The sequence below is a fragment of the Portunus trituberculatus genome, chromosome 46 (assembly GCF_017591435.1).
Source record: "Portunus trituberculatus isolate SZX2019 chromosome 46, ASM1759143v1, whole genome shotgun sequence".
Classification (NCBI taxonomy): Eukaryota; Metazoa; Arthropoda; class Malacostraca; order Decapoda; family Portunidae; genus Portunus; species Portunus trituberculatus.
Genome location: NC_059300.1, coordinates 15,093,204 through 15,107,495, shown reverse-complemented (window position 1 = coordinate 15,107,495; position 14,292 = coordinate 15,093,204). Strand labels below are relative to the sequence as shown.

Genomic DNA, 14,292 nt, shown 5'->3' with positions numbered 1-14,292 from the left:
ATATATATATATATATATATATATATATATATATATATATATATATATATATATATCCTCTTTATTGATGAAGCAAGGCATATATATTCAAGGCACGAGGTCTCGAATTGGTGATAAAAAGGTGCAGTACGTAAGTCACGGATCGCCTACACGACCCATTCAACCTCTGCGTCGCCGATTCTTTCTAGTGGTGCTACTGAGACGCCAAAGTGACGTCACGCTCTCGTAAGATGGTTGGTTTTGGCGCCGGATGTAATGGTGTCACTGAGGGCCTGGCCTGAGGTGGCCTCTGGCACAGCGAGTCTATTGCCTTAGTCCTATAGGCCCTTCTGTTTAGTGAGAGTATTGCAGCGAATCTCCCCGTCACGTGATGGAAGTTTTCAAGGTCAGGGAGGCAAAGCGCCGCTGCCCGGGTCTGCTCGACTCTCGACGTTGGAGATTTTCGCAGCACAGGCTCACATGACAGCAGGATTACGACTAAGCAGGATGACACTTATCAAGGTCACTTGGCGTGCATCAAAATAATTTGGCACTATACAGGTTAATTTGGCTCTTTGCAAGGACGCGTCGCTCTTTGAAGGTTATATGGTATTTCTCGAGGTAATTTGGCACTTCACAAGCCTTGGTTCTCGTGCAGCCTTCCTCTTCCTGCTCCCCATCAGCTGCCTTATATTGGTTCATTCACTCGCTCATTCATCCATTCATTTGACGGCTGATTTAATGAAGGCGAGGCTGGCGTGAGAGGGAGAGATTGGGAGGAGGACCTAACGACGAAAGAGTTAAGTGATTATGATAAAGGTGACGAGAAAAAATAAATGAAAGAATTGAAGGATATTACTAAGAAAAAAGAAATTCGCTGTGTGTGTGTGTGTGTGTGTGTGTGTGTGTGTGTGTGTGTGTGTGTGTGTGTGTGTGCGTGCCCGCACGCATCATTATTTATGGTAGGTCACGAGAAGAATTGTTTACATACTTCGCTCAGCTGCTTCACAACCCTGCCAACACCGTGGAGACCTGCATCCCAACCATCCCCTCTCCCCCAGTACCATCTCCCTTTCACCCATGCATTCTGAGCCTCTCACCCCTGTACGTACTTCCCTTCACCCTTTAATCTCCTCTCCTCATCCTTATTTTCCTCAATTCGGTCTTTGTATCTTCTTCCCTCGTCCTTGCATGACCATCTCCCTCTATCTTACTCCCCTTTACCTCAGTATTTTCCTTCACTCCTGTATGTCCTTCCCTACATCCTTACTCCGTGAACCTTCTCATCATTGTACCTTCTTTCTTCACTCAAGCATATTCTTTTCACTCCAATATACTGTATGCTTATCATCTAATCTTCTCATCGTATCTTGTGACCCTCTCTTCTCTTCCTTCCATTTCTTCACTACCTTCCTTCCTATTATCAGCCTTGCCTCTTCCCCATACATCCATCCAACTGTTAACTTTTCCTTCCCCTCCTTCATTTCCCCGCCTCCGTTGCTCTCTCCGTCCTTTCCTCGAACTAATTCTTCTGCGCTTTAGCCTCGTTACTTAGACAGCGTGAAAAGGACAGACTAATTGGTGCAAAAAAGTTTATAATGGTGTTTATCTACTCCCATTAAATTTTAAGTCTTACACACACACACACACACACGCACACACACACACACACACACACACACACACACACACACACACACACACACACACACACACACACACACACACACACACACACACACACACACACACACACACACACACACACACACACACACATATCTATCACTGCTCTCGTCTTCTTCATTGGACAAAAAAATTCTTGAAAGTATTTTGTTCGTGCAATAAAAGAGAGAGAGAGAGAGAGAGAGAGAGAGAGAGAGAGAGAGAGAGAGAGAGAGAGAGAGAGAGAGAGAGAGAGAGAGAGAGAGAGAGAGAGAGAGAGAGAGAGAGAGAGAGAGAGAGAGAGAGAGAGAGAGAGAGAGAGAGAGAGAGAGAGAGAGAGAGAGAGATCGTGACAAGAGAGTGAAAGAAAAATAAAGCTTTCAAACTGAGACTAGTACACAACGGAGATGAAGGAAAATAATCACTTGTAGGCGCGCTGGCAAAGTATGTCCTTGTGACTGTCTCGTGCAAGTGGCATAGAGGAAAAGGAACAGGAAGAGAAAGGGTTAAAATGTGCAATAGTTATCAACATAGCGTCTACTCTTGAGATCACTTCAGAGATAATAGAATATTATAAATAAAGTAAGATAAATAAATAGACAGACAAATAAGTGTGTAAGTAAATCAATTATAAAGTAACAAAAAAAATAAAGGCAAGTAAATAAAGACGATGAAAATGAAGATATTTGATAAACTAATGAATTAACTAGATATAATCAATAAAACAGAAGTACCCATAAAAAAAGAAAAATGCATAAAAATGGGAAAGAGGAAGAAGAGGAGAATGAAGAAAAGGGCAAACACTAACATTGGTAAAGCATTCACAAATAGATTAAGAAAAAAAAAAACACTGCTATAAAATAAAAGAAAAAGTCGGAGTGATCAAAGAAAACTAGACGACAAGAAAGGAGGAATGAAGATAGATGGGAAAGAGGAAGAGAGAAAAAAAAAGGTCTTGGAGGAAAAAAAAAAACAAATACTGCAGCAATTGTATCGACAAAGCATGTTTCTCAACACACACACAAAAAAAAAAACATAAAAAAAAGTGATCAAAGACAATGTAGTAGAAAGAGGAGTAGGAGTAGGAGGAAGAGGAGGAAGAGGAGGAGGAAGAGGAAGAGGAAGAGGAAGAGGAGGAGATGGAGGGATTAACGATACATGAGGAAAAGAAGAGGATGAGGGCAAGGGATAGTGGGGGAAAGATTAACAGTAAATGAGGAAGAGGAAAAAAGGAACAAAAGGAGAAGCAAGAAGAGGAAGAGAAATGCCGTGGTGTTGTGCGGGTAGCGACTCAGCGCCAGTAGTTTCCCTTCTGACATTCCTCTCAGTCTGTCTTACGGCTCCTGCTTTTTATTTATTTGCTTGTTTATCTATCTGTTTGTCGAGGTGTCCCTTTATGAGATGCAGCTTTGCCATATCTCCCTCCTCCTCCTCCTCCTCCTCCTCGACCTCATTTGCAGTGTCTTGGCCCGATAGGAAAAGGAAGAGAGATATTTCCACAGACAAACGCGAGTATATATCAAGATTAGCAACCATTCCTTACATCATACATCAGAAGGAGCAAAGGACACACACACACACACACACACACACACACACACACACACACCCGGTAGCTCAGTGGTTAAAGCGCTGGCTTCACAAGCCAAAGGACCGGGGTTCGATTCCCCGGCCGGGTGGAGATATTTGGGTGTGTCTCCTTTCACGTGTAGCCCCTGTTCACCTAGCAGTGAGTAGGTACGGGATGTAAATCGAGGAGTTGTGACCTTGTTGTCCCGTTGTGTGGTGTGTGCCTGGTCTCAGGCCTATCCGAAGATCGGAAATAATGAGATCTGAATTCGTTCCGTAGGGTAACGTCTGGCTGTCTCGTCAGAGACTGCAGCAGACCAAACAGTGAAATACACACACACACACACACACACACACGTGTCTTTTGTGTATGTGTGTGTGTGTGTGTTTTTTTTTTTTTTTATGTCCTGGCCTATAGCGCCTGTAGGTGTACTTGAAGAGTATTGGAAGAGCTGTTAAGCTTCCACCCATTAGTGGCGCAGGCAATTTTATTTATAGTGGTACCCATATTAGGGCTCATATCACCACCCAAGTGCATCTTCGGTAAAACCACCTAAAACCTGGGTATCCTGGTGACATGTAGGTAATTTTAAACCACTGCAAATGGCATAGTTTCAGGGCGGTAGATGGTGGGATTGGAACCTGCGCGTGGACGTCTACCCGATCCCACGCTCACCACCTTATCCACTACGCCACCATGTGTGTGTGTGTGTGTGTGTGTGTGTGTGTGTGTCCGTGAACACGGACGTTACTACAACGGCATACTTCTAGATTTATTTGAAAATAGTGTCCGAACCCTATGTATGCTGTGTTTTTATATATTCATACAACAGCTTGTTACCACAGTTTCCCTCATACCTTCTGTCAATCAGGCTAAAATCTTCTACTCTCTCTCTCTCTCTCTCTCTCTCTCTCTCTCTCTCTCTCTCTCTCTCTCTCTCTCATCAGAGGCGAAAGCGTCGATGTGAACAACTGTGAGAAGAAAAAGGAAAGGAAAGGTGGAGGAGAGAATGGAGGAAGACTACGTAAAGGAGAAGGAGGAGGAGGAGGAGGAGGAAGAGGAGGAGGAGGAGGAGGAGGAGGAGGAGGAGGAGGAGGAGGAGGAAGGGGGCTTTTCCTAGATCTCTTGGCCAGCCACCAGATGTCTTGCAAAGGGAGTAACACGCGACCTTACTTTAGAGAAACTTGCTTTAGGTAGGCTCACCACCACTACCACCATCACCACCCTCTAAACAATAACAGTTTTTTAGCCAGGTGACCAGAAGACAGGAAACAGTGACAAGGTGTGATGGGTGATGGGTGAGCGTTGGAATCATTGGATAAATAGGGAGGAGGGATGAGGTAAAAGGGGAAGTGGAAAGTGGAGTGGGAAGTAAGAGATAGAATGGGAGGTTATCATGGTATATCCTCATGTCTTCGTGACATAATGTACTGTAGGGTATGTAATATCTATTTGTTTCTTTTCAACATCTTCCCTTTCGTGATGTTTCTTATTTTCCCACTAAATTCCCATGTTACCTTCATTTTCTTTTAAATTTCTATCTTCTTTTTTTTCTTTCTTCTTGTCTTTCTCTCTTGTATGGTAAGGATTGTTAATGTGTTCCCTCTCCACTTCTTCCCTTTGCTGATGTTCTCCTATCCTCTTCCTTCTTTAACTCTCCTCCTTTTTCTTTCCACTGTACTGTTTTTTTTTTTATTCTCGGCTATTTTCCGCTCTTTATTCCTTCATTCTTTCCACCCACAGTACCATTCGCTATTCCCATTGGTCATCTTCATCACTTCACTCCCTCTTTCCTTCCATATAAAACACTTCCCAATTTTTGCACTAATTTCTCCACATTTCACTTTCATCTCTCATCCATCCACTTGCATTAATCGTATCTGCCATCAATTTTGCCTCAATCTAGTTTAGTTAAAGTCAGGAACTTTTCTTCACGCTCTTGTCCTCGTTCTCCTTGTTTTCCTCATCTTTTCTGTCACAAGGTTCTCGACCTTGTCCTTCTGCCTTTGTTTACATCGACTCATTATCATCCACATCCTTCTCCTTTATTTCGCTTATTTACCTCAGACTCATATCCCTTCCTTATCCAAGAGTCTCATAAAAGTTTTTGCACACACAGGAACCCATCTATCTTAATGTATCTTTTACATATCAGTGGATCTGTCCGTTCCTCTCCTACCTTCCTCGTTGTGCCTTCCCCGCCAATTCTTGCTTTACTGAAGTTCCAGATATTCATTTCTAGATATTTTGAGGCTGTTGCTGCTTCTGAATCTGTTGTTGCAGTATAGAATATAGTCCAGCAATATGCGTATTTGTTTGATCCTTCCTTTCATTTAGTCATCTCGTCTTCGATTATAATGTTCCTTCTTTTATGTGTGTGTGTGGTTCTGTTTGTTTACATTATTCTTACTCCTTGTTTCATTTTCTTTGAGTATTTCCGTGAATATAGATTTACGGCAGCTATACACGTTTTCTTTGTCTATAATATGTCATTTGGATTTTGCCCCTCTCTCTCTCTCTCTCTCTCTCTCTCTCTCTCTCTCTCTCCCGTGCTGGCAAGGTGCACCACTCTGACATTACCGCATTTCTATATATACATGAAACACGATCATTATCACTCGCGACCACGCTGCTGCCAAGCGATCCCTGCGCTGTGTTGTGTGTGCGTGTGTGTGTGTGTGTGTGTGTGTGTGTGTGTGTGTGTGTGTGTGTGTGTGTGTGTGTGTGTAGGGCTGAAAAACGAGACCGCTGCCCTGTCTCTGCCTACTATAAATCTTGTCTGTTACATTTGTACGTACCTTCCTTCCCCCTCCCCCCTCTCTCTCTCTCTCTCTCTCTCTCTCTCTCTCTCTCTCTCTCTCTCTCTCTCTCTCTCTCTCTCTCTTCATAGTCTTATCGTATTTATATATAATGTGTGTGTGTGTGTGTGTGTGTGTGTGTGTGTGTGTGTGTGTGTGTGTGTGTGTTTGTTGTTTCTTGTCTTTTTTTTCCGTTGTGTCCACTGGCTTTGTTTTAGTTTGCCGTTGGTTGTTTGTTGTCTTGATTATTTTACGTTTTTAGGAAAGAAAATTGTATCGTCAGAAAGGTCGTGTGGTTTGTGTGTACGTATAGTATGTGTGTGTGTTTCACTGTTTGATCTGCTGCAGTCTCTGACGAGACAGCCAGACATTACCCTACGGAACGAGCTCAAAGCTCATTATTTCCGATCTTCGGATAGGCCTGAGACCAGGCACACACCACACACCGGGACAACAAGGTCACAACTCCTCGATTTACATCCCGTACCTACTCACTGCTAGGTGAACAGGGGCTACACGTGAAAGGAGACACACCCAAATATCTCCACCCGGCCGGGGAATCGAACCCCGGTCCTCTGGCTTGTGAAGCCAGCGCTCTAACCACACACACACACACACTGGGTGTGTGTGTGTGTGTGTGTGTGTGTGTGTGTGTGTGTGTGTGTGTGTTTAGGAGTCATGAGATGTGTATTGGCAGGGCACCGTCATGCGTGTGGCAGATGAATGATGATTGTGGTGGTGGCCATGATGGTAGTGGTAGTAGTGGTGGTGGTGGTGAAGGGAAGGAAAGGAAGCTGAGGAATCCAGGTGGGAAGGAAATGTTACAGAGATTCTCTTCCACCATTCTATTGAGTTAATCATCCATCCATCTCTCCATCTAGCTGTATACTGCATCATCACATTAAATATTCAAAACTAATTTTTCTTCAGTCAGTAGTTAGTGCAGAGAAAGTTGACTATATATCTTTCAGGATATTTGTTATTCTTTCCTTGTGCGTTCTTGTAAAAACAAATCATACAATCATTCATCTTTTTATACAAGCATATATTTTACTAATGTAATTGAATATCCCTCCATCCATGCATCCGTCCATCCATGTATTCAGATAACCGTTCACTTTATCCGTCCTTCCATCAAGTCTTTATGAACCCCATCCACTCAGACGACCAGCGAGCTAGTTATGTAGTCACGCAGTCAGTCATTTCTCTATCCTCCTTCCGTCTTCTCCATGGTGTCTTGCACTAGTACATGCTTGCCACACGTGCCGCACATCCTTGCGCGAGGGAGGTAGTCAAAAGTGGTTGAGATCGCGACCACATGATAGAGTAATAGAATTTTCTTTTGTTCATAATATAGAAGCTTTGTTAATATGTCAGTAGAACTGTAAAAATACTACTAAAAACCCGTATAGTATCAATTTTAGGCCTTGAAAAGTAGAGGAGGTGCGGTGCAGAAGTGTTTAAGTATATGAACTTAAGGACTGAAGTGCTCCGTGCAGCAGTAAACATTGGGGAGTTAACCAGTAATACGTAATGCTGCCAGAGGGAGCGTAAGAGTTACTAGTTTCACGCAGAAGTATATTTGCACGCAACTGACAGTGTCTCGTAACTTTCAGGATCAGTGAAGATAATAATCGTAATCAGATGAAAGATGTGAACAAGGAGGAAAGGAAATGTTTATTAAATGGAGTTTAATCTGGTGTAGAATAAAAGTATAATAAAGTTTTAACGCGCGTACAGTAAGCTTAACTGAATGCCTGACATCAAGACTGATAAACAGTTGTGGTCAGCAAACTGCAGCTAAGACAATGCCAAGCTTAAGTTTAACATTAAAATGCGACGCAAAAGAATAAAACAAAAAATAGTAATAATTACGTGTTAATTTTTCAACTGTAGAGTATTTTTTTTTTATCTGAAATGCTGATATCGTCATTTCTCTTTGGACAAATAAATTATAGGAACAAATAAAACAATGAATTTGTCAATGTTTAGCTGGGCATCTACTATGTGGTCCTTGGCGAGGCTCCGATCGGCCAGCGGTGAACGAACTCTGGGTTGTGTTCACCTCTCAGCTCATGCGAAGAGACCACTCTGCCTAAAATATATATAGACTTATATAACTTATCATGTTCTGTACACTTAGTATACTACCGCGTGCTAGTCAGTAGGAATAGCACGAGTCTAGGATGACATAGTTTCCTTTCTCACACATCATTATGAAACTCTTAATTCTCATCAGCACAGACACTTTCCAGAGGAGTATAGGATGTCATAGTGTCCTTTATCAAACATTAGTATGACATTCTGATTCTTTATCAGGACAGATCCTTCTCAGGCGCTCTCCACTGGTTTACTGCAAGACATTCCAGCAAATTTTTTTTTCTCATCAAAATATATGGTTAAGAGTATACGATATCATAGTTTCCTTTATTATACATCAGCTGGAGTCTCTAATTTGAAATGAGGATAATCACATCTTAAGCATTCTCCATTCTCTTACTTCTTTCAAGTCATTCCATACAGCAAACTTTTCTCTCTCATCTCCCCATCCAGATAGGACAGACATTTTTCAGGCATTCTTCTCTCTCTCTCTCTCTCTGTCTCTCTCTCTCTCTCTCTCTCTCTCTCTCTCTCTCTCTCTCTCTCTCTCTCTCTCTCTCTCTCTCTCTCTCTCTCTCTCTCTCTCTCTCTCTCTCTCTCTCTCTCTCTCTCTCTCTCTACCTGTCCGTTTCAAGCTATCCCAACAAACTTCTTTCCCAATTCCTCCGTATTTCCCCAATACTCCATTTTTCTCCATTCCTCTATCTTTTTCCATTTCTCCATCTGGGGTCTCTATTTGTCATACCCCACTCCACAATACCGAGCTTGTCACTCTCAATTCCATTTGGGACAATCAACACATAGATAATTGGCAAATGTGTTGTCCATACCTGTCTTTGCCGCACGCGTTTAAGTTGTTGTGAAAAAAAAGCTGTAAAACATTATTTCTGTCATCTTTGCCTGTCCTCCGTACACCTACCGTACCTCCCGTCTTTCCCTCCTTTTTCTCATTTTTCACACCTGTCCCATCTCCCTCCAAGGTCCCTCCCGTCCTCATACTTCACACTTTATCCTCGTTCTCCTCCTCCTCCTCCTCCTCCTCCTTCTCCTCCTCCTCCTCCTCCTCCTCCTCCTCCTCCTCCTCCTCCTCCTCCTCCTCTTCCTCCTCCTCCTCCTCCTCTCCCCATTCTTCACAAGTGTGGGGTCCTCCACTGCTACGTATACATTTCTCCCAACAAGCCTTTGGTGTTCCGCGTGTTCTTTCTCATTCTCCCTAACTGACTGGCTGGCTGCGGTTTCATGTTTTATGGATCTGTTTACCACTCTCTCTCTCTCTCTCTCTCTCTCTCTCTCTCTCTCTCTCTCTTTCCCATTGCTGTTGAGTGAGTCTAAAAATAATGTTCCTAAAATTTGCCCTCGGGACAATGGCACCGAGGGTTTTTTTTTTTTTTTCTGTGTGTGTGTTTGTGTGTGTGAGAGAGAGCCTGAAAATTGAAGTAATACGCACACACACACACACAAACACACACACACACACACACACACACACACACACACACACACACACACACACACACACACACACACACACACACACACACACACACACACACACACACACACACACACACACACACACACACACACACACACACACACACACACACACACACACACACACACACACACACACACACACACACACACACACACACACACACACACACACACACACACACACACACACACACACACACACACACACACACACACACACACACACACACACACACACACACACACACACACACACACACACACACACACACACACACACACACACACACACACTCACACACACACACACACGCACACACACATACGTTGTGATGATTTACTCACGTAATTTATAGCGAAAATGTTCTTGATATTGTGTTCATTTCGTCAATAAATACACTTAGGAGAGACCCAAGCGCTGGACAGCCGTGGTTTTGATATAAGAAGTGCAATCTAAATCTGGAACATTCGGGGTTATCGTGTCCAGTCCTACCAGACGTTCATGAACAACCTGCATCCTCCGTGACACATTTAGATTGGCCTAGGGGAAGTTAAAAGCTGGCGGCGATGAAGATTAAAAACTTGAGTGTAAGAGACACAGGCTATTGGCGGCGGTGTCAGTGACCCGTCCCGGCACGCCTTGTCCAGCTGCCACTGAGAAGACAATATAAACGTTGCACTTGGGTGAAAAGAAACGAGAATATTGTGAAGCTTTTGTTTCTTTTATTCCTGAATGCTAAATGGGAACTAACTGCTGACAGGTAGTAGTGACTCTGACTGGCGTCTTTCTTGCTCTTGTTGTCTTCTGTCAGTGGAAGGCACGCCGCAATCTTGTTGTGTTTGGTTGGTGAGGTGCCACCACGGGGTCACTGCCTCGCTTCACCAATCAGAGCGACGAAAGGTCACTGCCTCACGTAACCAAGAAAGAGCGGGTCACTGCCTCACGTGTGTCGTGCTCCGAGCTGTTGCACGACGTTGCACAAATTGTCTAGCTACTGGCTATAAATAGTCAAAGGTTTTTTCTATCTTTAATTAACAAAACTAATATCTATACATAAGGTGTTCGATACGGCGCCGACAAGTAACAATCACAACTCTTTCTGTTGCCTTCTCCACTGCAATTATTACAATTTCTCTTACAAACATCCTTAAGAACTGCATTAATCTCGTAGATATTCTCGCATCAAAACGGATTTCACTTCAACCATCATCCACAATATCTTCATAACGTATTACAACATCTGAACCCGGTGCTTTATTTCTCCGTAAATCTCATACGTAGTACGTACAATATTACCCCTTTTTCCCAGCTACCCGTATATAAGGATGACCTTTACTTGGTACATGAATGCAAGCAACCACATGACGTACCACCAAATATATTACCATACACATATAATTACCAGACTCCGTTCAACAAAATGACAACGTAACACCACCGAAATATAATGACAAATATTGATATCTCCACACAAGTGACTTCCCTCAAATAATCTCTTTCTCTTGGTACCCATACATGGAACCACGTTAACTTCGTACACAATTACACACTAGTAAATATGTTATGTAACTTATTCGTCAGAGCAACACACATGCACATACGTAGGTAGCCGTATACAAATTCCCTTACTCATAGATGAAAACGCAAGTATATAACGACGTCATTATGAACCAAAGTACAACCACATAAACCATAATAAACTAATACCACATAATACCTAAACCTCCTATCATGCTTCTTCCTCCATTCTAATTTACCTCAAAGACTGCATTACAACTTATAGTTCCACTTACTGGTTATATATGAAGTACAAAACGCCGCCCTCAGCTATGCAGCCGAGGGTGGCCCGCTTAGAACCGCGGTTGTCCTCTCTGCTTCCTCTCTCTCTCTCTCTCTCTCTCTCTCTGCCCCAAAACTCTACAATTTCCTTCAGGAACTTATGGGGCGTGTCTTGACCCACACAACACGCCCCTCAGAATGTACCATTCACCAATCAAGTACAAGCTCAAATGAACTCCACGTGTGGTACGAACAACATCCAAGACGACAACACTACCACCGGATGTTTACATGACCTTTTGACCCTCCTGCCCTTCCTAATCTCTTTTATGGCTGGATACTGTTACACACCCCATACTGGCGAACTAGCATACTTCCATATATCTTTATTTCTTGTTTCTTATATTTTTCATATTTCACTTATGCTGTGCGCATCTGACACGTGGCTGCACCTATAACACTTCCCCGGGGTAGGCCGGCCAACGTTTTTTACTTGGTTTCTGGTTGTGTTTGCTTAAGTTTGGTGTTACTGTTTTTTTTTTTTTTTTTGTCGGCGACCTTGAAGGAAATTGGCCGGGTCACGTAACTTGTTGCTAACAAGGGCGGGCGGGGAGCCAAGGCCCCTGTTGGTGACGTTTTTATGACCAGCCGCCGCTCCCGCCGACAGACCCCCGCAGCCCCCGCCGACAGCCCCTTGTGGCCATCATCGCTCCCTCCTCCCCTCTTGCTGTGTCTGACAACAGATGGATTCTCGCTCCGCCGAGATGCTTTCTTGGCATGTTTCTCTGAGCAGAGGTCAAAGGCGCTTTCCAGAGACAGCGGTGAAAATGTTCCCTTTCGCCACCCTCGTACGGGGCGAGCAATGACTCCGTACGCTGCTTCTCAGTGTTGACAGTCCAGTGCTTCCCTAGTGCTGTTCTTCTGAGTATTTATGATCAATAGGACGTTACATGGCACCATTTTATCTGGTCTGATATCCTCCAGTGATCTAAATTTCCAACCCTCCTTCGCCTTCTCTTCCTTTCCTTCTGTTGGAGGAAGATGCTTGCTCTCCTTCAGAACATTAGCGCAGCGGCGATCTGCCACTGTTACCTTTGTAATGCCACCAATAGTTCTTAATATGATCAAGAAGAATAGCTCATTTATATTCTTCTTACCTTTGGTGATGTCAGACATATCCTCTCAATATTTAGCAATTATTACAATATTGAAAGTCATCCTTAGGAAAAACAAAGAAAAAAAATGAGGTGATTCACAAGTACAATAAAATATTTTAAATGTTGGTAAGTGCTTGCCAACTCGGAATGAGTGAGTGTTTGTTTGTGTGTTGCAGATGTGGTGATGGGTTAGCAGCACACATCAGCCATGTCACAACGTGGCACCCGGCCTCGCTCCTGGTGCCCACGGGGGGACTCTCCCCTGCGGGTACCGGAGACGGCCAATCTCCCTTCCCCCGTGGCAACCCCGGGGTTGCAGGGCCTTCCACCGGCCGTCGCCTCACCGCGCTCCACGCCCACACCCTTCAAGCTGCGGCGCCTCAGTATGGGCACCGAACGTTCAGGGTCGCCGTGTGCTGCACCGCCTTCAGCTGCCACGGTGCTTCCAGCGCTGCACATGGCTGCTGCCCAGCTGGAGCAGCAGCAGCAGCAACAGCGACAGGCAGCAGAGCAGGCAGTTCAACATAGCGCTACTCGCACAGATCAAAATATGACTCCTTTCTTCAAATCACCAACACCCCAGCAACAACAACAACAACAACAGCAGCAGCAGCAACAGGAGCAACAACAACAACAATCACAGCAACAGTACCGGAACATGACACCAACGCCACAAGACGGGCGGCCCCAATCCGGGGTTTTCTACCCCATGCCGCAGCACCCGGTCTCCCCGACCCCTCTTCAGCAAAACAAGGTATGTAAGCAGTCTTATGCCTCGCCCCGCACCACACTGGTGGCGGCACCGTCATGTGTACACACTCAGTGACAACACTTGTTAGATCCACACACACACACATACACACGGTAGCTCAGTGGTTAGAGCGCTGGCTTCACAAGCCAGAGGACCGGGGTTCGATTCCCCGGCCGGGTGGAGATATTTGTGTGTGTCTCCTTTCACGTGTAGCCCCTGTTCACCTAGCAGTGAGTAGGTACGGGATGTAAATCGAGGAGTTGTGACCTTGTTGTCCCGGTGTGTGGTGTGTGCCTGGTCTCAGGCCTATCCGAAGACCGGAAATAATGAGCTCTGAGCTCGCTCCGTAGGGTAACGTCTGGCTGTCTCGTCAGAGACTGCAGCAGATCAAACAGATCAAACAGTAAAACACACACACACTGTACACGGATGCCCGTACGTTTCATCCGGCCCCTCACCTTATTGCTGCCACTTCAAGGAGTAAAGAACCATGATTCGGAAACCTGACCTCTCCCCTTGCTTGCTCTTCGCACTATATTTATTAAGGCAGAGTTTCCACCAGGTTTATTTATCTGTCTAAGTATCGCGTGAGGGTCATACCATGCAGGGTGTCAAGGTAGCGGCGCGGTGTGATGGGTGTGCATGGGGGCAGATACATAATTGACCTGTCACTCCCCTAAGACCAGCTCCTTTCTACTACCTTCCATCCCAATACGGCGCCACATGAATCCGTTGTTGTGGTGCCTTCAATCAGTCAGTCAGTCAATCTCTCCCTGTTTTATTTTCGATTCTCTGCCTGCCCTGTACTTAGCCTTGCTACACACAACATTTTACAACGCCATTATCATCATTCTGCCTCTATTTCGTCCTATTATTATTGTTATTGTTATTATTATTATTATTATTATTATTATTATTATTATTATTATTATTATTATTATTATTATCAATAACAATAATAATGATAATATTGATAATAGTAATAAAAATAATAA

The 14,292-nt window shown here is 44.1% G+C and overlaps 1 protein-coding gene across 2 annotated transcripts in view; it reads left to right on the top strand.

Annotated features, from left to right (window-relative positions):
- LOC123520112 (transcription factor SPT20 homolog) overlaps positions 1-14,292 on the top strand; it is a 44,101-nt gene that overhangs the window by 17,817 nt on the left and 11,992 nt on the right. For both annotated transcript variants that reach the window (XM_045282033.1, XM_045282032.1), the window contains exon 2: positions 12,723-13,300. In XM_045282033.1, coding sequence (XP_045137968.1) covers positions 12,755-13,300 — 546 coding nt within the window. In that variant the 5' untranslated portion in view covers positions 12,723-12,754. The remainder of the gene's footprint in view (positions 1-12,722; positions 13,301-14,292) is intronic.